Below are 23,399 nucleotides of genomic sequence, written 5' to 3'. Positions count from 1 at the left end.
ACCTTCCATCCTTTTCTAACTTACCCAGGTAGCCCAGCCCCATTCCAAGGTAGTTCGTTGCCCTTGACTCCAAGGTCACAAACTCACCGGGCTTGTGTCAGTTAATTATTACTGAATTAAACTGGCCCAAATTCAGTGATTTACCACAGCCACAATGTATTATTTCTCATGAATCTGTGAGGTGGTTGGGCAGCTTTTCTGTTGGTCTTTCCTGGACTCACTCATGTGGCTGCTTTCAATGGATGGTTGTCATGTGGGTCGGCTAGGCTGGGGCAGCTGGGCTTTTCTCTTGGAGGCGAGACAGCACTGTTTTACATGGCAGCTGGGTACCCGAAGGATGAGAAGGGAATCTACAAAGCCTTGTGGCCTGGGCATGAAAGTCACATGATGTTACTTCTACCATAATCTATTGGCCAAATAAGTGTGAGGGTAAAGGCCAGCCTAGATTCAAAGACTCTTCCTCCTAGTGGGAGGGGCTGCTAAGATTCTTTGGCCATATTTAATCTATCCCAGGCCAATAGGCAGAAGATATAAAAGGCCAACTGTGAGAAGATAGGGGCCAAAGAACATCATCTGTTACCAAGTAACATATGGGTTCAATGTGGCCATATTTTATAATTTTTTAAAAGAAGCTAGAAATCTAGATTTAAAAAAAAATATATAGATTTTATTTTTTCAAGCAGTTTTAGGTTTACAGAAAAACTGCTCAAAATAACAGTTTCCATTTTCCTCTACCCACTGCCTAAATTTCCCTTATTATGAACATCTTTCATTAGTGTGGTACATTTGTTAAAATCAATGAACCAACATTGATACATTATTATTTGTTAAAGTTCATAGTTTACAACATGGGGATTTGTTCCTTGGGTTGTACAGGTTTTATGAGTTTTGATAAATGCATAATGTTTTGTATCTACTATCCAGAATCATTTTACTGACTCTATAGTTTTGCTTTTCCAGAATGTCATATAGTTGGCATCATACCATCTTTTTACAGTGGCTTCTTTCATTTAGTAATATAAATTTAAGGTTCATCCATGTCTTCTCATGACTTGATAGCTCAGTTCTCTAATTACTAAATAATATTCCATTGTCTGGATGTACCACAACTTGTTTATCTATTCACCTAATAAAGGACATCTTGGTTGCTTCCAAGTTTTGGCAATTCTGAATAAAGCTGCTTTAAACATTTGTGGGCAGGTGTTTATGTGGACATCAATTTTCACCTCATTCGGGTAAACACCTAAGAGTGTGATGGCTAGACTGGTCATGTGATAAGTCTATGTTTAGTTTTGTATGAAACTGCCAAATTATCTTTCCACGTGGCTGTCTCATTCTGCATTCCCATCTGCAATGCACGAGAGTTTTTGTTTCTCCACATCCTCACTGGCATTTGATGTCAGTGTTTTGGATTTTAGCCACTCTAATAGGTGTGTAGTGATATATCATTGTTTTAACTTGGAATTCCCTAATGACACAAGATGTTGAGCATCTTTTCATAGGCTTATTTGCATCTGTATGTCTTCTTTGGTTAGGTGTCTATCTGGATATTTTTCCCAGTTTTTAATTGGGTTGTTTGTTTACTTATTGTTGAATTTTAAGAGTGCTTTGTGTATTCTGGTCCTTTATCAAATTTGTTTAGTCACTTATTTTTTATTTTATTGATTTTTAATTGAATTTATTGGGTAACACTGGTTCACAAAATCATACGGATTTCAAGTCTACAAGTCAACAAAACATCATCTGCACAGTATGTCATGTGTTCATCATCCCAAGCCAAATCTCTTTCCATCCCCATTTTCCCCAGTTTGCCCACCTCCAACTACTCCCCTCCCCCCTTTCCTGCTGGCTATCACCACGCTGTTTTTCTGTGTCTATGATGATATGTATGTGTGTGTGTGTTTTATATGTGTGTGTTTTTGCTTAACCCCTTCACCTTCTTTAGTCCAGTCTCCCAACTTTGCTCCCCTCTGACAGCTGTCTGTCTGTTCCAAACAGGGATGTGGCTAAGTATCCATGCCTCTATTTCTATTTTGTTCTGTGTTTACTTAGTTATTTTCTTTTCTGCAAATATTTTCTCCTAGTCTGTGACTTGGCTTTTCATTGTCTTAATAGTGTCTTTTGCAGAGCAGAAGTTTTTAACCTACAGGAAGTCCAACTGACCAATTTTTAATGTAATAAATTATGCTTTTGGTGTTGCATCTAAATAGTTATTGTCAAACCCAAAGTCACCTAGATGTTCTTTTATGCTGTCTCCTAGAAATTTTTTAGTTTTATATTTAGGTCTAGGATCCATTTGAGTTAATTTTTATGAGAGGTGTAAGGTCTGGGTCTAGATTCCTCTTTTTTTTTTTTTTTTTTTTTTTTTTTTTTTGCAGTGGATGTCTATGAAATCTGTATTTTTGTAACAAGTGTCCTGATTTTAAAGGTTGGATAGACATATACTGGTAGTGGTAGGGAAGGAACTAGTAAGTTGCCCCTCACTCATCACATGTCTGTAGGCTATTTTTTTCCCATCTTGGATCATCTCTGCTTTTGTCATACTTCTTACCTCAAATGCTTTCTTTTTTTTTTTTAATTGATTTCAGAGACAGGAAGGGAGAGAGATATAGAAACATGAATTATGAGAGAGAATCGTCTATCGGCTGCCTCCTGCATGCCCCCCACTGGGGATGGAGCCCACAACCCAGGCATGGGTTGACCCACACAGGCTGGGCTGGAATTTTGTTCATCCACCCATAAAATCTAAGGCCTAACTCACATTTTGTCTACCCTACCTTCCCCAATACTCTGACTGGTGCATGTACTCATCAGATATTCAGTTAATAGTTGTTGAACTCTAAACACACTTATAAGCTACAAGTCCCAATTAGCACTGCCATATACCACTGTCTTTCCTCCTTAGCCAGGCTGTAAACTCTTTTTCTCATTTACCCAAGATAGCTTAGCATAGGTTTGGGCACAAAATAGGAGAATACTTGCTGACAATTTTAGGCTAGCTGGACTTTTGTCTTGGCTTACCAAGTATCCTTTGATCTTCAGGAGGACCTGCCAAAGATTTAAACCCTGCAGTCTTGCCCTGGCATGGCTAGAATGGTGGCATCTCTAATTTTGATGCCCAAACAAACAAGAGGAGCCTGATCTCCTTGAAGAATTAGCACAGATTTACCAATGAGACAGCAAAATGTAGTCTCTGAAGTACCAAAGGGTGCTGAGTCACAATGTGTTTCTTTCATTATGATTGTTACACGGTCACAGTGATCGTTCCAGTCATTATGAAAATAATGAAAAACAAATGAATAAAATAAAAAGAACAGACCGTTTTCTGGTGACTAGTTCCCCACCTTATGCTCAATTAATAGTCAAACAAGCTAATGGTAATCCACCACCCTTGATTCTGTGTTTTGTTTTCATCTGCATCATTAAGTGTTCCCATTCAAGGCTTTCTGTGCACTTCAAAGTGAACAGTGTTGAAGGGAATGAAATGGTCCAGAATGGAGGCTGAGACCCACCAGTCTCAGTTGGCTTCAACTGAGCCCAATCACCATGGCACAGTGTGCCGACAGACTTCACAGAATCAATTTTCTCAGGGAACATACTGTGACTTCTGTTTGCCAGGACTACCCAGCCTGTATCCATGGCCACTCAGGCAAATTCCACACAGAAAACAATGGGAGCCACAGCATCTCACGGCCCTGAGTGACAGAAATGGTCATTGAACCAACTGCAAAGCCTGCAGGACCTGTGCCTGGCCCGTGTTTGGGGCATGGAAAACTCTGGTGTCTGCGCTGGGATCAGCACTCCTGTCTCAGGAACAGTGTGCCTTGAGCTCAAGACTCACAGGTGTCAGTCAGACCTTCCCTGAGCTCAGCAGGACCACAGTCCTGCTAGAAACACCACACATCTACCTCTAATCCTCCTCCTAAGAATAAAGGTGGAACTGTTCCTGGTATCACCCACCCTTCCCAGGGAAAGCCCTTCCCCCCAAATCTGCAGCATGCAGGGAACAGCCCCCTGTATGGTGTGAAATGGATTAAGTCACCCCACAGTATTTTATGTAAAACAAATCACTAGACAATTAAAAAATAAAAAGCCTAAGCCCCCTCTTCCAGGACCTGTTTAAAAGACCCCCCTTTCTACTTAGCTGTTCAAGCAGCCTCTTTGGACAGACTGTACTCAGCAGTGACTCAGGGGGCTCCCAGCCCTTAGCTGCTGAAAACAAAGATTAAAGAAAACTAGTTGGTACGACAGCTAGAATCAGAAGATATAAAGCACCCTGGGCTAGAAATTCAACTTTGCTCATGCTGAGCAACAAATAACCTCAGCAACTGGTAGGTACAGAGATTAAACAAAATGGGGGTGGGGTGGGAACAAGAATCTCCTTAATGGCTAGGAGCACCTGAGACATTCAGTCTGGCCATGGGGAGCCAGAGAAACTCACTGCCCATAACCAGAACATGTTAAATTATTTTGAGCTCTTAAGGCACTGGTTCACTTCTTGGTGAAGAAACATATTACCAAAAAATAGGTAAGTCATTTAAATTCTTGCATATCAAGGTAGGATTTAAAGCCATTAACTAAAATGAGACCTGACTTTCTCAATGTATGATTTCATCCTATACTGTTCTTGTGTTTTCTACATAATTACCTCTTAAGTCCACTTTAGAGTCATTTTTCCTCCCAAACCTTAATGTACCTTAGTCCCTTCTAAGGCAAAAATTGCTGGACCCATTTTGCACATCTGTAACTATCTTAATGAGATAGAATGCTAAGGTGCTTTCATTCACACACCTTAGCCTAGATAGGGGCAGGAAAAGGCTCTGCTATCCCGATGCCTCACCATGTAAAACAACTGCCTGAGAGCAATCTGTGGCTGAACCACAAACTATTTTCACTAGAGAAAGGCAAAGTCCACTCTGCTTTTCCTGAGTCTTATACAACTGCAGCCTCAAAGTCCAGCTGTTCTGGTCATGGCCTCACATTCTTTCCGCAAAGGCTCTGGTTGACACGATTTATGGGGTGGTCTGAGGAAGCCTGCTAAGCAATGTGGGATGAAACCACAAGGGAGGATTTTCTGGCTCTAACAGAGTACATCCAATTTCCGTGGAGGTTTGGACAAGCAGCCCCAAAACTGCCTGTCTTGGCTACGGGTGCTTGAAACCCAAGAATGAAGCAACAATGGTGCTTCTCTTTTTTAGCCTCTGTATGTGATCACAGTCACACTAAGGTTGGAGGGGCTGAAGACCCAAAGGGCTACTGGGGGCTTTTTTTTTTTTTTCTGGAACTGAACATTGTCAACACAGTCAGGGAGGAGGGAAACCAAGACAACATGAATGAAAGAAACAGACCTGGCTTGTGATCTACTGAGCTACTACAGTGCCTGGATGTTCATAAAACCAAAACGAATTGCTTTTCATGCCCAGCAGCCAGCACAGGCAATAGCAATAGCCATCACCAAAGCATCTCAGCAGGATGGTAAATCATAGATCACCAAGGCCAAGAAGAAGTATGTTGTGAATAATGATTAACCCATAACAAACTAGCCAAGCTCCAAGTTTAGGGAAATTTAAATAACGTTCATAGAGCAATGCTCAAAGTCAGGTTGGGCCTGAGAGCAAATTCTCAGCAGAATTGCTGACCGAGGGCCTGCCGTAGCAGGCAAGCAAACATACTTACAGTGAGCTGGGCCGGGTGGGTTTGAGCACATCCAGGTCTGGGTCACTGGAGTTCATGTTGGGCTGTAAGCTGCTGCTAGAATTAAGGATGCTGTTTGCATTTGATGAGACGACAGATTCCAAACTGGAGTTAATGATGCTGTTTCTTTGTTCCTCTGGGGAAAAACAAAAGGCCACAGCCCCATATTAATATTATTCCATAGGGGTAGTCTATTCCCACATATATAAAATTTTACAAATATTGAAATTGGATTGAGATCTCTGGGCCAGTGAAGCTAAAAATGGGACATAGGAAAGGATATGAATTACAAGTGGGAAAGGAAGTCAAAGAGGAATAGGTCACCTGAAATTTTAGAGTAAAACCCCTCCTTAGCTTGATGGGACATACCTCCTCCCCTACCCCCACGCCCCCGCCCCCGCCCCGATTTAATTTGACCAGCCTTTTTCCTAAGAGTAGCCCTACCACTGCACCATAAGTTGTGTCTTATTTTGACTGGCAGATGGTCAGAGCACAGAGCAACCTCCATAGCCCTTTGTGTTCAACCAGATCCTCTTGGTTTCTGTGACATTCACCTTTTATTCAAACACTCCTGCCCCAATGTTGTCTAAATTGCACAGGCCACATCCTACCTCTGATTCTATAGCAAGTAACCAGCAATGTCTACTAGTTGGCCATCTACTTCCTTATGACTCTGTAATCTAAATTCCTGATGCTCCCTACACATATACTCTGGGTTGCTGTAGCTCTATGCAATTGATGTTTAGCTTCAAGTTAGTTCTTTGATAAAAAGATGTGTAAGGGCTACAGAGTAGTTTGCATATAAAAAACTGAGTCCAGGGTCCAAGCAGTCATATTAATGCTTGGAGTATATTACCAGACCAGGAGGGAGAAACCTGAGTTGATTTCAAGACTCCACCCCTGACTGGTAGTATGGCCTCAGGCAATTTTCACTCACACTCTGTTTCTTGGCTAATGCATCTATACAATGGGGAGAGTGAGCTGTCCTGAGGATCAAGTGGGATCATTTGCAGGAATGTGTTTAGTAAACATCAGACATTGCTCAAAGAAAAGAACTTTCTTTTTTGTTAATCCTCACCCAAGTATATTGTTTCCATTGATTTTTAGAGAGAGTAGAAGGGAGAGGGGGAGAGAGAGAGAGAAACATTGATGTGAGAGAGACACAACAATTAGTTGCTTCCGGCATGTGTCCAGACCAGGGTTGGCCATCAAGTCTGCAACTGAGGTACTGCCCTTGACCAGAATTGAACCCGGAACCCTTCAGTCCCCAGGCCGATGCTCTCACCACTGAGCAAAGAAAAGAACATTCTGTTTCTTCCCCTCTTTAAAAACTTGGAACCACTACCTGAAGAAAACATTTTTGCTGTGATTTAGCTAAATGACACAGGCACCACTGCTATAGCAAAACATTGGGGATTTAGAATGTCATTCTAGTCCCATGTTACCAACAGATACGCCATACTGAAATCAACTGATATTTTGAGCAATCAATTTACTTATCAAGAAATATATCTGGGTTAATCTTCACTGGACTGTTTTGAAAGAGCCAGATGTGTACCATATCCCTAAGGAGACAGACTGGGCTCACTGACATGGTAGTTAAGAGGTGGACATTTGAACTCTGGTGTCTTTAGCCAATAAAGGGGGTGATGTCATGGTAAAAAATACTTCTTCCCTTACACTAGCCATGTCAGTAAAAGTATATTATACTTATGAAATGATGTTAGATTAATATTCACATTACACACACACACACACACACACACACACTACCCAATGACCCCCTAATAGCTTGGCAAATTTTCAATGTCATATTCAAAGCCCTACAGAAGAGTTAAAAACACCGTGAGGCTATTGGGAGATTGCTTAACTCTAAGTAGATTTTGAAAAAAGTAGATTACTAAGTTGATTCCAGAGATTTAGACCTGTTCATATTTTAAGAGCTTAAATTCCCAACGGAAGCAACAATGAAGAAAGAGAAACCAAAAGAGTTACATTGAATCAAGATGTAGGCAGACTAATAGGGCCTGTGAATGGGAACCTGCTACTGAGAAAAAAACACAACTCTAAAATGACATAATTAGGGGATCATCTAAGGAATGGGTATGCCACTTACCAGTATGATTCAGTATAAGTAAAAATTTCCTTTGCACAAAGTACTCATATCAAGATTCCTGCAAGACTGTGAGGAGCCCAAGACCACCATATAAAAAAAGGGGAATATTATATTTCTTTGGGGTTCAATAGAGACATTTTCTGCTTTATACAGGAGGAGAGATTAATAGTTTTATGAATTCTAATTTGAGGCCAAGTTTGGATGACATAATTCTCTGAATTCATAGGAAACAGAAGAATATAGCTGTAGCTCATATTTTTCTTGTGATTTTATTTACTTATCCATGAGAAGGTTGTAATTCTATAAATTAAAAACAGTATCTTGCTAAAAGTATATTAGTTTTTCTAAAATATTATCAGGATTTTTTTCTGCCTTACTATCCATTAGAAAAAGAGTATTTGAAATGAAACCTTCTTCAATTTTTATTTATTCAATGAATGTTTAATGAGTATCTACTGAGTAGCAAATACAGTACCCAGTTAGCAGACTCTTAAATTTATTCCTTGGTATTTTATTCAGATGCCTACTGGTATATTTATTAACTTGCATATATTTACTTAATCATATGTTTACCTTATTTGGTAGACTAGGAGCAACCTAAGATTGGATATCTGTCAGATAACACTTTTAAATCACAATTGAAAATAACATTTTATAAAGATGCTTTGCTTTATAAAATATTTTATCAGAATCCTAATGCTCATAAAAAGATTTCATTCTGAAAACTGGACTTAGATAACGATTTTAAGAACATATCTCCTATTACAGTTTTATAGACTGGGGTTCTCCATGACCTAACGAGAGAGCCTGTAGCATATGAAAGATGGTATTTGTCTGAATTAAACTCACAAGGGAGTGAGGATGGGGTAGGGAACAAGAACAGGACCCTCCCTAGGCTAGGAAAGTCAATGGAATAAAACAGGTGGCTACACCCAAACTGAACTTGGGGATTTCTAGCATTCCATTTACTGGAGGACATAGAATTCTTTTTTTTAAGAGATAAATTCTTTTTGAGGTTCTATTTGGGCTTATATTAAGATATCTAGAATCTCTTACATATATCATAACCTAAAACAAAACAACACAACAACAAAAGCAAAAGGTCAGGGAAAGGAGTTCATTGTTCAAGAAGAGGACAAAATATAATTAATCATAAGATTTCATAGTTTTGTAGCTAAGACAGCCAACTATGCACCCTAAAAGGCATCCTCTTTATTGGTCTATCTGGGTGAGCCATGTGATAAGAAAAACTGGGAATCTGGCACTCTGACTACCCAGCCATTACAGTTTCATTGGATGCAAGACCTCAGCTAGTAAGACTGGGAACTCCTAGTGGATACTTCTCAGGTGAAATGCTGACAAGTCTTACTGAGGGTGAGCAAGAAGGTGAAGATTATTCCAGAGATGGGGGAGTGAGAAAGATCAACAGCAAATCAAATGTTTTAGCAGTGTGGCAAACTCTAGAGCAGCGGTTGCCAACCAGTGGTCTGTGAGGTCTGAAAGTTTGGTGACTGCTCTAGAGAGACCAATTCTAAAGCATTTGAAATGAATTAAAAAATAAAGAGAAAGTGATTCAGTAATGTCACTCAAAACAGGAGGATTTTATGTTCTCCTGACAGGAAAACATAATGAGAATAGGCAGCCTAAAAAGTAAAAATAAAATAAATCAAATCATTCAAATACGAGAGACAGCTGGACTTCGAGCCACTGATGATTCACACCAGCTCTGCATCTTCATAAGAAGGTATTAGAAGGACTGATGGCAATTACATTACTGAAGGAAAAAATTATAAACTGCTGGACTGAAAAAGAAAAACAACAACCGGTTATGAGTCAAATCAACAAGATCACAGAGAACCATTTAAATGACCAAGAGAGAAAGAATGCCAAGTCAGGGGTAATTCTAAACCGGTGGAATTCAGTGAAAATGCTTGCCTTCCTCAAATATGTTTGTCAACAAGAATCTCTCTTCATAGTAATCACTGAAAACAAGAGCCCAGAAATAAGGAAATGATAGAAGCAATCTTCAAATAATTGTAAACATCTATGAGTAATGTATTGGATGCTTTCAGGAACATACATTCTACAAGGAGTGACAAACTGGATGTGGAGCTGGTCCTTAAAAATACAAACTACTCAAGGGCTGGGGCACATCTGCCCAAGCAGAAAACATCAGGCATCCGTCACAGTGACTTGTGAGGTCAGCATCGGCTCATCCATTCCTGCTTAGTCTGTGCATAGTATCTGCTAAAGCACCATGAATAAGTGTAAGCTAAATAATAAATATAAGGCCACAATAAACAATCAAAATGTGTTCTCCTAGCACAGAAAAAGGCAGTTCTGTATGACTGGGTTTTTCAGGTGTGTCCAGACTGGGACCGCTAATGTCCTTAAAAACAAAGTCCTGATTTCAGGGGGCAATGTTTTTTTGTACAAATCAGGAGCGGAAAAACATGAGTATGCAACCAAATCACTGCAACTAAAAAAAGAAAGCCACAGAGTAATTTTGGTGATATTGTACTTGTTCTGGGGGTTGCCATGGAAATCTGGGAGCTAAGCTACTTCACTTTCCATATTTACTAAGTGTCTCCTGCTTGCTCTAAATGACAACCCCACCACATACAAGAGTCAGGGTCTCTGTTTACCACAGAACCCAGAGGCGAAGCCAGGAACGCACATGCAGCGCCAAGCTAAATTCACACGTCTCGGCAGGCCCGAACATGTCTGGCCCACTGGATGCACAGAGCTGAAGAATATGAAACACAGACCTTTGAGGTCACTTTGGGGAGATTTCCCAACATGCATGGAGGTCTTTCAGAATACAGGCTAGCATCTCATCTTTCTGGATGTCCAAGCCTCACTGGCAAGAGGGGGGGGAAGCTTTTTTTTTTTTTTAACAGCAGCTCATGATGCCTCGTAGAGCCGGAAGGGGGAAACTCTCTCTCTCCACATGATCAAACAGGGAGGAAAGGGAGTTGCCAGACAGAGGGAAGTTCTGTAGAGACCCAGGGTTCATGCAAAATATATTAAGGCAAAGGAAAATACCCAGTGGCTTTCCTGTGCGTGGTGGGGAGAGAGGTGTACTTTCTCCTGGCTTGTTAAAGTTTTGCAATGAGGTCTGCAATGTGTCATCTTGACAAGATAGGATGATAATAGCGTGGCAGCTTAATGAATTTTGCAATAAAAAATGATGAGTGTACTGCAATTTCAGAGTTTACCACCTCTGGGAAACACCCAAGTTCACTGGAAGCTTGGAATCACTTTTTGAAGCAATTTTGTTTCCCTGTAACTTTGCTTTGGATACTGGTGGCGTGCCAAGACACACTACTTCTGAGGTGGTCTGATTTCACGCTGACCCAGCCTCAGTCCCTATGATAAAAATAATCTTTAAAAGCAATTTGGGCAGTGTGTTGGTACACATGAAAACAATTTGGGCAATGTTTTAAAAAATAATCTTAAAATGTAGTTTGGGCTGTGACTGGGCTAAACAATGAGTTGATGCATGAAAATCATGGTCAATTGTTTTGACCACAGGACACAGTTCATGATGCTACAACCTGTGGCAGGTTGTCTTTAGCAAAAACCACCACTGATTTTGGTCCTGTGTGGACTGAATTATTCTCTCCCCATGCCGCTCAGAACAACGCTTTACTTTGCAAAGGGAAAGGATACCAGTAACACTGGATTTCAAGAGAGAATGGGGAAGTCATTGTGGCTGACCCAGGACTGAATGGTTCAGGCAGTGGGACAATGAGGCACAATGGGGATACCAGGACCTGAAACAAGAACATTTCAAAAACCAAGGTGTACGAATGAGCCTCTAATCAATGCTAAACAGGGAGTTGAAAAATGAGAGTTAAATGGATACTCTCCCACTCATAACTTAGCCCTCTTTTCTGCCTGAGAACTTACTTTTGAGTCAAGACACTGTTCCTTTAATCTATGGTCCTTCAATACCTGAGGGAGTCCACATATAGACTACTTATATTATTGTGCATCAGAAAGAAGACAATTATATATTTACATATTTTTAATATCATGACACATTGCAAAATGGGTTTGAGATAGTAACTAAAATGTATAATTAGGAGGTTTTGTTTTTAATAAGGTAAAATGAATCAATGCATAATAAATATGCATCTGCTTCAATTTAGAAAGCCAGGAAATACAAATACCCTACCAGTATTTTGGTGTGTCAATATCCAGTTGGTTTCCTATACATAGAAACATACACACACGACAAACACACCTTTTTTCTTTTAACGAAGTGGGATAAAATCCTATCTACTAATGTGCTATCTACTTTGTTCACTTAGTGATAATGCCAGAGAACTGAGCCTATCATGTGCTTCTTTTCATTTACTGATCTTGAACTTCTTCCCTGCCAAGGGTTTTCCACAGCATCATTTTTTAATGGATGCATCAACTATGTGGATGTCAGTCACACATGGTAACCACACATAATTAAGCCAAGAGCCGCATTACACCTTCCAGCCTGTGTGACAACAGGAACCCATGTGGATAAGCACGTCATCTGCCAAGGCGAGCAGGTGTGTCCAGAGTGCGCATCACCTGCAGAGGCAGCCTGCGAAAAGGCACAGGCTGCAGCCCTGCCTGCTCGGAGAGAGGCATTACGTAAGACTTTGAACAGCATGAATTCCCAGTGATTTTTCAACGAGGAAGACACACATGAGAAGTATACGAGCTACGTTCTCCACCTCTCACTGGGCCTGTCTGGGACAGGGTCCAGGAAGAATTAACTGAACTAAAAGAATTAATCAGAACTATAATCCCAGCAGCTAGTTAACATGATCCCTGTAAAGCAAAGCCCAAGAATCCGTTCCCACCCCCATCAACACTGTACAACTCATCCCAGGCTGCTGATGTATTTGCACTCAAGCATCAAACAGACTCTGGCTGAGCCAGGGAGACTGCATTGCCCTTCTGCAGGGGCCTCTCCTGGGGAATCTGCAGCCTCGGGTGGCGGGGAGAGATATTTAGTCAAATGTAAGGGAAAGCTATAGCTTGATGATAATCATCGTAATCGTAGCTAATGTTTATTAGGTGCTTACTATGTTCTAGGCTCAATGTCAAGTACTGCACATGCACTGTTTCACTTAATCACGGTAATTTCCTTCCAAGAAAGCTATTACTAGTGATGGATTTTACAGATGAGAAAAATGGAGGTTCGGACAAGGAAAAGTAATGTACTCCAGGTCTCAGAGTCAAGATGGCACAGAAACAGTGCCGGGAGGCACAGAGCGCCTACTTTCAATCACCACGCCAGGCCGCCCCCAATCCTGACAGACAAAGAGATGTTCTGGTAATGACAGAAGACAAGAAACCTAGATGGTGCCCCCTCTCCCAAGCCAGTGCTTCTTTACTGTAGCTGTCTTCAGCACTGCCCGGGAGCTTTTAAAATACAAATGCCTGAGCTGCAGAGCCAAGACCTGATTCAGAACGTACCAGAGAGGAAACCAGCCACCTGTATTTTTAACAAGCTCCTGACATGATTCAAATGCACACCCAAGAATAAGAACCAGTATTCCAATCAATACATTTCCACACCTTGGTGGATATACTAAAAATCTGGGACAACTTAAGTGATAAATGTCACCTTGCAACTTCTTAGAAGAAATCTAAAAGGCACAAGACCTGGTTGTTTGTTTCCTCTAATCCCGGGCTCTACCTTCTACATTTGTTCAGAAAACTAGAAGTACAGTTTGCTTGTCAGTGCCTTTTGCCTCGATATACCAGTGCAATGTCTGTTGTATGGTGTACCTGCATGGAAACGTAGAGATTAAACACTAATATCCTTTGCTACCATTTGTCTGGCAGCACAGTTGAAAAACCTGGCAAGGTGACCCTCAGGAAGGAGCCTCTTCTCCAGGAAGAGGGAGGCAGCTGACAATCTGAGGCCGGAAGTGTTGGCACAGAGTCACTTCTGAGAGAAAAGGATAGGCTCCAACTTCTGTACAGAGCAGGGGCCCTGCGGAGAGGTGCGGGAAAACGTGTGCTGATGGGGAACAATTGGAGCCTCTCAAACGGAAGCACCAAGCGAACTACTCTGGGAGTTTCAGGGACTGAAGAGAGGGCTGACCCATGAAAGACTAAGGAGATAATAAACTGCAAGTACATCACCGAGGAGAAAAGGCATATTTGGATTCAAAAGAGGCAGATACTCAGACATAAGGGGAAACGAGGTTCTGAAAAATACCATATGCCAAGTTTGAAGGTAGAGGAGAGGTTGTGTGTGTGTGTTTGTGTGTGTGTCCACACAAACATGATCTCTCTAACAAGATATTTGCTCTGTGGCAAGAATCTGAAGAAAGGTAAGGTTACATCACACCTGGACAGGTGTCACATCATGAAACTATGCACAGCATGTTTATATCACTGAGTGCCTACTGTGATATAAACAACCAACTAATGATATCTGAACCCAATTCTAGTCAAGTGGACAAAAGAAACGTGATTTTTTTATATTTATGTTAACATGAAGGATCTGAATCTGTCAAAATTCTAGAGCCAAGTCTGTGGACTCCAAACTGTGGTACATACTCCATGGGCAGAACACAAGACAATTCCGGGATTGGATATGGATGAACATTCTTTATCTTAATGGTTACATATTTATCTTCCTGTATATTAGAGAACAGAACAGTGAGACCATCAAACTCATGTTTTTGGAGCTTTTACTGAGTAGGAATAGGCCATGTAAAGAAGTAAGTTGATTTAAAGTTGATGTAAAGACATGTATTAAACAAACAACAATGAATGAGTTATGTGGTTGTGGCACAAAGAGTGAATGAAGGTTTATGAAAATGATTCAGGTTTGGGAAGTAGGGAGCTAGGTATAGAAAAAGGCCTCACACTGAAAAACATTGTGATCACTAAATATGCAATTATTATTATGGAATACACATTATGGAAATGCAATTTCCCCTACAAATCAGCTGCGGGATCTTTATCTATATTTGAATTCCAAAGAGTAAACTCAGCAAAGAGCTTTGACAAATCAGTCTTCTGTCTTTGTCCACAGAACAGACAAAGGGAAGCATAAGGTGTGTGAAGACTTTATTGTGCATTGTCACTTGTTCATTTAACCCTGATGGGTGGCCAGATTATAACCTAGGAGGGGCGAGTGCCAGTAGAACCTTCCAGCTCCTGGCCCGGTCTTCCTCAGCATCAACTCACCCAACTCCTCTTATTGTCCTCTCTAAGCCAGCTGGGATATCATTCTAGTTTCCCAGAAAAAAAGGGGGGTTTCTGAAACAGATTATTAAAAATAATATTCACCTACACACATCTATATACTTTTCAATGAAAATGTTTCTTTTGAAATGTTTCTTCTCTGAGAAATGGGGGGAAAGCTAAGCACCCCACGAATATTCAAGCATATGGAGATTTTGGTGTTGCTTTCAGGGAGCATTTACTAACATTTGGAGGAAAGAGGTATTGCTTTACCCTCTTCCCGTCTCTCACCCTCCGTCCCCCATCTGCAGACAGGGCCAGCAGTTGGCTTTGCAGCTTAGGCAGGTCTGATTTCACACATCCTTAACTTTCATCCCCTGCCTGTGTGATAAAATTAATCATGGGCAAGGATCTAATTGATTTTCTCCTGATCTCCATCTTCTTTCCTACATACTCCCAGAATATGCTTCTAGGCCTGTCCCAGAGCTGCCTCTGCTTCAGTCTCATCATGACCTTGGCACTATGGAAAGCTTAGCATCACTTACCAGCACTATCTGATCTGTCCCTATCTGCACTGTACACGTTTGTACAAAACATGAGGTGACCATGGCTCTCCTGGAAACCCGAGAAGCACATCACCCCACAGTCTTATTCGTGGCAGATGTGGATGTAGCCAGGCCTTTTCCAAGTGTTTGCTGGTACATGTGGAGGAGCCCAGGCCATGTGGACACCACAGTGAGAATGTGCCAAGATAGACAGTCAAGAGGAACACAGATTATCATTCGAAGGGAAGCCAATCCAGGTACAGGGTCAAAGCCCTAAAACTGTGCATATCCATTGACCTAGAAATATTTCCAGAAATTTATCTTAAGGAAATGATCATGACTATGACTATGAATAGATTTAGCTACAAAGATCGTAACAATAGTTTTATTCATAAGAGCAAAATATATGAATCATCCAAATGGTACTAAATACACCAAGGTGCAGCCGTATTATGGGATACTGTGACATCTTTAAATGCATGATATTTGGGGTGGAGGGGTGGTGAAGATTTGTTTTCAGGAATTATGATAAGGAAAGCCATCACTTTTAAAATGTGAGGGGCTACTAAAACTCATTTTTGTAACAAAGGAAGAGAAAGATGCCAATCCTGATAAGGAGCCTCTTCTCTTCAAGGCAAAGCAGGTCATTGTTCCACTTTGTGTTTTGTCCTTATTGTAGTGATAATAATAACAGCCATCCACAGCATTTACTGAGCACGTACTCTGCACCAGGCACAGTTAGAAGTGCTTTAATCCTCACAACCCTGTGAAGAATGAACAACTGTCTGATCAGTGAGCAGCAGAGGCAGAACTCTCACCCAGCTCACCGAGGCAATCTGGCTGGCGCCATGTGTCTTATTTTATTTGTTTGTTTGTTTATTTATTTATTTTTATGTTTTCAATGATTTTAGAGAAAGGGGAAGGAAGGAAGGGAGGGAAGGAGGGAAGGAGGGAAGGAGGGAAGGAGGGAAGGAGGGAAGGAGGGAAGGAGGGAAGGAGGGAGAGGGAGAGAGAGAAACATCAATTCGTTACTTCCCACACACACTCTGACTGGGAATCAAACCTGAGACCCTTTGGTGCACAAGACAATGCTCAACCAACTGAGCCACAGTGACTAGGGTGATGCCATGTCTTTCAAACAGATATCCTACTGACTCCCTGAAGGCACATATTTCTACGGGAGCAGTATGTGCAGACTTGTCATTATCTATTCACTTGTCTGCTTCCCTTCCTTGGTTGTGAGCTCTTTAAAGACAGGCCGTATTTTTATATTTCCGTTCTCTGGCAGACAATCATGTAAATGTTGGCTGGGTGAATGAACCAGCCTTGGTATCTGCATATGATTCAACAATAACTAATAATAATAGCCATGGCTCTCAGCTGTCAGCCCAGGCCTTGTGCCAGATGCTTAATGCATTAACTTCATTTAAACCTCACAACTTCCCTATGAGGTTGGTACTGTGATCCCTACTTTACAGATGAGCAAACTGAGGTTGAGAGAAGGCAAGAGGCTTGTCCGTGTGTTGCTGCTGGCACAGGAACCCAGGTCTATACTCAATTCTTTCCTTATAAATGCTAAACAAGACTGGGAGCATTTTAGGGAGCAGTCACCAGACGACTGCAAAAAACTCAGAAATCCTGAGATGAAAACAAGTTTTGAAACAATCATAGTGCTTACACTCTGTTGTGGAACAAGGACGGTGTTATTCCCTAATGAATTCATTAATTAATGTCACATATTTATTATGTGTCCACTCCACACCAGGCCCTGTGAGAAGTGGAGTAGAAGGAAGAGCAAAAGCAGGTCCTGCCCTCAGAGAGTCACAACCTAGTGGGGCATGTGACTCACCCTAATAAGCATCTAATTACAGACTGAGAAAAGGGAGAGAAACTGTTCTTTGGGAGCTGCTAACAAAAGGGGGCCCGAAGATGCGAGGCCTGAGCTGAGCTCTTATCGTGTAGCGGGAGGGAGAGAGGCTCAGCTGTTTGCCCACAGGAGATCTGGAAAGAGAATCTCAACAGCATGGCCCTGGCTTTTCATTCTCAGCAATACAGCCTTCTCTCCTATTAGGGTTACACAGCCGTGGCATCTTGGAGGGCACAGTGCAACACAGTCCTCAAGGAAGCAAAGGGCAGAGGCCCACAGAGAGGGCAGAGGTGTGGCCCCTGAGCAGCCAGAAGCAGAGGTGGCAAGGGATGTCCCTGGGGTATCACGCTAGCCCTGAGCGCAGGACTCACGTTTCTCTGTCGACTGCATGGCATGGAAGAGCGTCAGGGGCCTCTCGCTGCAGGACGGGGGCTTGGAGTCACTGCTCTTCTTCCGAGACAGGTGCAGCTGGGCATTGGTGAGAGGCATTTCAGGCACGGTGTTAAATATCTGCAAGTATAATTGCATAGGACGGTTACAGGCTGCCGTGAACTGGGGAGAAAGCAGAACCAGTACAAAGGTGGGTGGTGATGTCTAAGAATCAGCAACAGACCTTGAGAAGACCACCAGTGTTTGCTCAGGACTTCATTGTAATCATCTCTAGGAACTGGGTTAAACCTTCTTGTTGGGAAGTGTATCCCAGACATTGGTAACCATTTACTTCCATCTCTAACCCCTTCTCCTATTCTTCCACTGATCTTCTTTTTGTTCGTCTCTCCGGGGACACGGGAAAAATCTGTGCTAAATCTAAGCCATTGGCTGTTAACAAGGCTTCAAGTTTTGTGACCACCTTTGTGAAGACTCAATTAGTCAAAATCTTTTTACTTTTCTGATTCTCTTTTCCAGTTCTCAATGACTGCTTCACAACTTTCTCAGAGTGTGAAATATGCATTTACATAACACTCCAAACAGAACTCCAGTGCAGGGTACCATTTCCTCATTCGTCCTCAGTCATCTTCAGGGGGGCATCCTTTCTAGTGTTATATTTGATGCTGAGCAATTTTTTCCCTTATTTATAAGGGGGGGGGACTTCTTGTTTTTCCTTGCGATGATAAAAGAAACGTATAAATACTACAGGCAAGTTGAAAAAAGCATCAAGAAGAAAATGGAAAAACTCTCCCAATTCTAGGATAACCACTATTAGCTTTTGAGTTTTATTTTCTTGTAAATGTTTAAGTTTCTTTTTTTTTTTTTTAAGCCCAAGGTAAAAAATGAGAAGAAAATGTTAGACAAAATCATGACAACTCTCATCTTTTTTTCTACAGACACAAGGCCAGCAGAATTATCCTATCTAATAAAGAGGGAATATGCAAATTAACCCTCACACCATCACAAAAATGGCAGTGCCCATAGCCACAAGATGGTGGCACCCAGTCCCCTCAGCCCCACTGGAGTCCCCCAGTCCTTTCATGCCCCCACTGAGAGCGGACAGCGGGGCGTGGGGGCTTCGTTCACGTGGCAGCGAAGCCCCCAGGCCCTGCAGAGAGCAGAGAATCACGGGTAGTGGGCCTAAGCTGTCAGTAGAACATCCCCTGATGGCTCCTGGATTGGAGAGGGTGCAGGTCGGGCTGAGGGACCACCCCCATGCACAAATTTCATGCACCAGGCCTCTAGTTATATACCACTTATACGGTTAGTTACCATGATTATAGTAGCCACCGTTCAATGTTGGTTCCCTAGGGACCGGCCACTGCATGTGTTTCACAGATGGCTCATTCAGTGCTCAGTGACCTGAGCAATAAGGACTCTCCTCACCATTTATAATGAAGAACTGAGGCAGAGAGGTTAAGCTGCCACAATCACAGATGTAACTACAGATGATCACATAGAAACCCATGTCCTTGGATTTTCCAGATTCAATTTTCAATGAATAAAATAACGATAGCAGCACTAATTCATACAATCAAGAAAGATCTTTCGAGCATGTTCCCTGTGGTTAGAGTTTGCATCCAGCAGCTGTGATTTGTTAAGTCTTTGCCATGCCAGGTACCAGGTTAAATGCTTTGTATCGGTTATCTCACTTAATGTTAAAGAATACTTTTCCATAATGATGATTATATTCTTTATATAGTTTGGTATCCTATACATTTCATTCAACATTACATTGTGATATTTCCTCCTTCATTAAACAATCTTCTAACACCCCCACTATATTAAATAAATATTTATTGATCCACTCATTATTGTCGCTTCCTCTTTAGAGCTAGCCTCCTTCTGGATTTTCTCTTTTCCAACAGTCATGAATGAGTGGATGATGGTGGCAGCCCACTCCCTTAAACTATGGGTGGCCCTAAACATATCAGAGTCTTTCTCATGGCTTTCTCTCCTTTGTGTGTGCATTTAGAAGAACTCAGAAGCTGATAATATAGGAAGCAAAGTCATAAGAATGATAAGAATTTCAGCCCAAACAGCTGCTCTCCATGGGTTGGCAGGTCCTTGGGCTCCAATGATGCCAGCCAGCTGGTTCAGTCCATCTCATTCCCAAACACAGCTGTCTGAAAACAGCATTATCATATTTTCCCCAGGGGACTGAATTTTCAACAAAATAAACCGAATCACAACATAGCTGAGTTCAACTGGGGCAAGGGAGTAAGGGGAGAAGGGGACTTCACGCAAAAACAACTGAGATCATTTGGCTTCCAGAGGAGTTGGCATCCCTAAAAATAAGTACCAGTGCTATACATGTCCCCAGTCTCTTTTTGGGTGTCTGCAGGGGAAGAAAAGAGAAACTATGATTGTTGTTGAGCTCAAGGACCACAACCTCTAAGAAGCTTTCTCTCCCCTTTACTTTGATCCCCGAAATAAGCTGAACCATGGCTGCTCCTGGGTGACAACCTGCCTGTGCACCGTTATCACTGATATTTAAACACTGTTCCTTTAGATGAGTGTTCGCATCTGCCTGGTCAACTCAACACAGCAAACAGGCTGAGCATTCCACAATGAGAGATTTCCTGACCAGCACAGCTAAGCAGAGGAGAGGCCAGGGCAGGAACCTGGGGCTGAAGTAACTAATACCTACACTTTCCATGTCCTCAGCAGTCATTATTCGTTCAGCTCAGCTTTTCTAGCCAATCCTGACTACAGAGGCAGGAGGCTCCATATCCCAAGGATGTATTTCAACAAATAATGGTGTCTCTTAGAACCCTTCTGCCTCTGGCCGCGAGTACAGCACATTCAGCAATTCCTACCTAAAAACATTTGAAATGAATTCAAACTTAGTGATAGGCCTCTGTCCTGTTATGCCTGGTGTCCCCCAGGTTTTGTCTCTCTTTTCTTAACAAGTTACTGAGAATGAGATCCCCACCAACTACAACGGGAACAGTTTAATTTCAACTGTAACCAAAAATGTGAGCACTTGCCTTTTCCTAAAAACTGTAGTAAATGCTAGAGAAACAAAGAAGAGTAAGTTGTAAGGAAGAACCGTGGATTTAGACAGATGCCTGAAAAATTGTGCTTAAACACATCCGAGCAGGAAGACAGGAGAACCTAGTATTTCATTGGCTGTTTTGTCTAAGTCAGGAGTCATGGCCTTTTTTCTGCCAAGGGCCATTTGGATATTTATAATATCATTTGTGGGCCATACAAAATTATCAACTTAAAATTTAGCCTGCTATGTTTGGTCAAACATTTAATTAACTCACCCCTAATGCCTCAGCAGGGCCAGACCAAATGATTTCTTGGGCCTTAAACGGCCCTCAGGCCAGACGTTCCCCTCCCCTGGTCTAAGAGCATGTTAGAATACACTCTAGAAGGAGATTTTCACTGGGGGGAGTGTTAGCATCCTGAAGGCCAGTTCTCTTCACCGTGAGCCAGGCCCTAGCCTCAGACGATAGGGCCGTACTCAGGATCAAGTGCAATGGTGTGCAAGTGAGTGCGCTGCAGGGTGTAAAGGGCCAGACATCAGACTATCACCACTGCCATAACAAGTTTTCCCAAGTACAAGGGCATTTTGTAAATCAGACTACATCAGAGCAGATGACATGAACCTTCATCAGAGTCTGAGAAATCATTTCCCAAATTACTGTTCATTTAACCCTGAAACTTGAATAAATACATGAAGTCATTTAAAAGCTGCTCCTTGTCTGTCCACCTTTTAGCCAGGTCAAGTGTGTGGCCTCTGTACTAAAAGCTCCAGTTGGAATTCTGATGGGAAACTGACTTATTCACAATTTTGTTGGTTATTCCAATCCTATTTTGTTTGGAAGAGATACTTTCACAGGGCCTTTCCAGATTAACACAAAAGAGGAGGGAGACTTGTGCTATGCCATAAGGCCCTTGTTAATTCTGCCCAAACTTACAAACTAATTCTGACTTACTTGGGAATGCCTTAGAAATAAGTTATTAGGAAGACTGTAAACCTTCTGGAAGCTACTGGGAAATAAGACTGTAAAATAAAAATATAACTCTGGATAACTCTTCCAAGTATCCCCATTTCAAGCTTCCTATATATGGAATTAGCAGAACCATAAATTCCAAGCCTTGCAGCAGAGTGGTCAAGGGTGGCTGGGCCTCTGCAGTCAGACTGACCCGGGCTGAGTCCTGGTTCTGCCTACTCAGTGGGCAACAACCACAGCTACAATGACCTCACCATCACTGTCATATCACCACAAAAAATAAAGACCAGGAAACTGCAGTCATTATATGGGTAGAAAGCAAACAGGCTTTGGAGCTAGACAAGCTTTGGAACTCTTGGTCTATTTCCCTCTTGCAAATGGGGACCTAACACCTGCCCTGCAGAGCAACTGAAATGATAATGCACATAAAATGTGTAGCACAGAACTGGGCAGAGATCAGCAGGAGGTGGGGGGTGGTATAAAAGATAATAGAAAGAACCAAGATCATTTGAATGCTTATCATCTTAAGTTATTTACATGGGTTATCTTATTATTTTACTCACAACAACCCTACAAGGGAGGTACTATTATTCTTGCCATCTGGTAGGTGAGGAAACTGAGTCTCAGCGAGAGTAACTGATCAGTCCAAGGTCACACAGATGAGTACAGCTGACTGGACTTAGCTTGACTTTGTGTATCTTAATCACTAGTGGTCTTTATATCGACTATTATTTTGAGAGACAGAAGACAAAATGAAAAAGATCACATGATTTTAGAGTCTGACGGATCTCATTTTATCATTTACTAGCTCTGTGACTTTGAGGAAGTTGCATAACTGACCTTCAGATGCCTCATCTATAAAAACCCACGACTGTGGTGAGGACTGAAGCACCTAACACAATTTGATGCTTAGTGTTCAAAAGACATTATTGCATTCAATAAAAAAGTATAAGAAGGGAAATAACTGGAGACTCAACAATGAATTATTTGCAGTCGGGACATGAGGATTTAATTTATAAGTGCAAATTTAATTACTGCTCTTTGCAAAACATCGATCGTAACTGCTTACAGCAATGTTAGAATTTGATGTTCTTTTTCCCTTGTGTTGCCTACAAAATTCAAATTTCACAGGCCTCCCCCTCAAGCCCATCTTGACACTGTAGACCACTGACATTTGTGGAATTTGTTCTCCACATGTCTCATACACATTTTACACCTCTTCTAATCCCATCTGTCACGTGCCTCTGCAATTTACAAGGATGAGAACCTCCCTATAATGTGTGAGGCATACTCATTATTATGTGCTGTGATTTTTATGGGAGGAAAATTAGGTCATGATGAAGAGTTCTTGGTCTATAACTGCAAAGTAGTTCTGAGGCAATAAATCAACGACAGGGGCCTGGGATTAAAGAGCAAAACAGGAAGGCTTCTCTGAGAGAAGAGAAGAGGCATTTTCTTGAGACACTAATGCATCGGGGTCCCAAGTAATAATGGGTAATAACAAGCATGGGCTTGTTTCACCTGAGGAGTGTCTGCTTTGGGAGTGGAGGGCTAGACCTACTGAGCAGGGCTCACACACTGCTCTTCCT

At 41.8% G+C, this 23,399-nt stretch overlaps 1 protein-coding gene across 2 annotated transcripts in view; it reads right to left on the bottom strand.

The window, feature by feature from the left end:
• The window catches only part of ARHGAP26 (Rho GTPase activating protein 26), a 408,401-nt gene that overhangs the window by 70,727 nt on the left and 314,275 nt on the right, over positions 1–23,399 (bottom strand). For both annotated transcript variants that reach the window (XM_054717998.1, XM_008140911.3), the window contains exons 19-20: positions 17,788–17,926; positions 5,677–5,830 (exon numbers count right to left, since the gene is read on the bottom strand). In XM_054717998.1, the coding sequence (XP_054573973.1) occupies positions 5,677–5,830; positions 17,788–17,926 (293 nt within the window). The remainder of the gene's footprint in view (positions 1–5,676; positions 5,831–17,787; positions 17,927–23,399) is intronic.

This window comes from Eptesicus fuscus, chromosome 6 (genome assembly GCF_027574615.1).
Source record: "Eptesicus fuscus isolate TK198812 chromosome 6, DD_ASM_mEF_20220401, whole genome shotgun sequence".
Taxonomy (NCBI): Eukaryota; Metazoa; Chordata; class Mammalia; order Chiroptera; family Vespertilionidae; genus Eptesicus; species Eptesicus fuscus.
The sequence above is the reverse complement of the archived record's forward strand: the minus strand, read 5'-3'. Positions and strand labels throughout refer to the sequence as shown.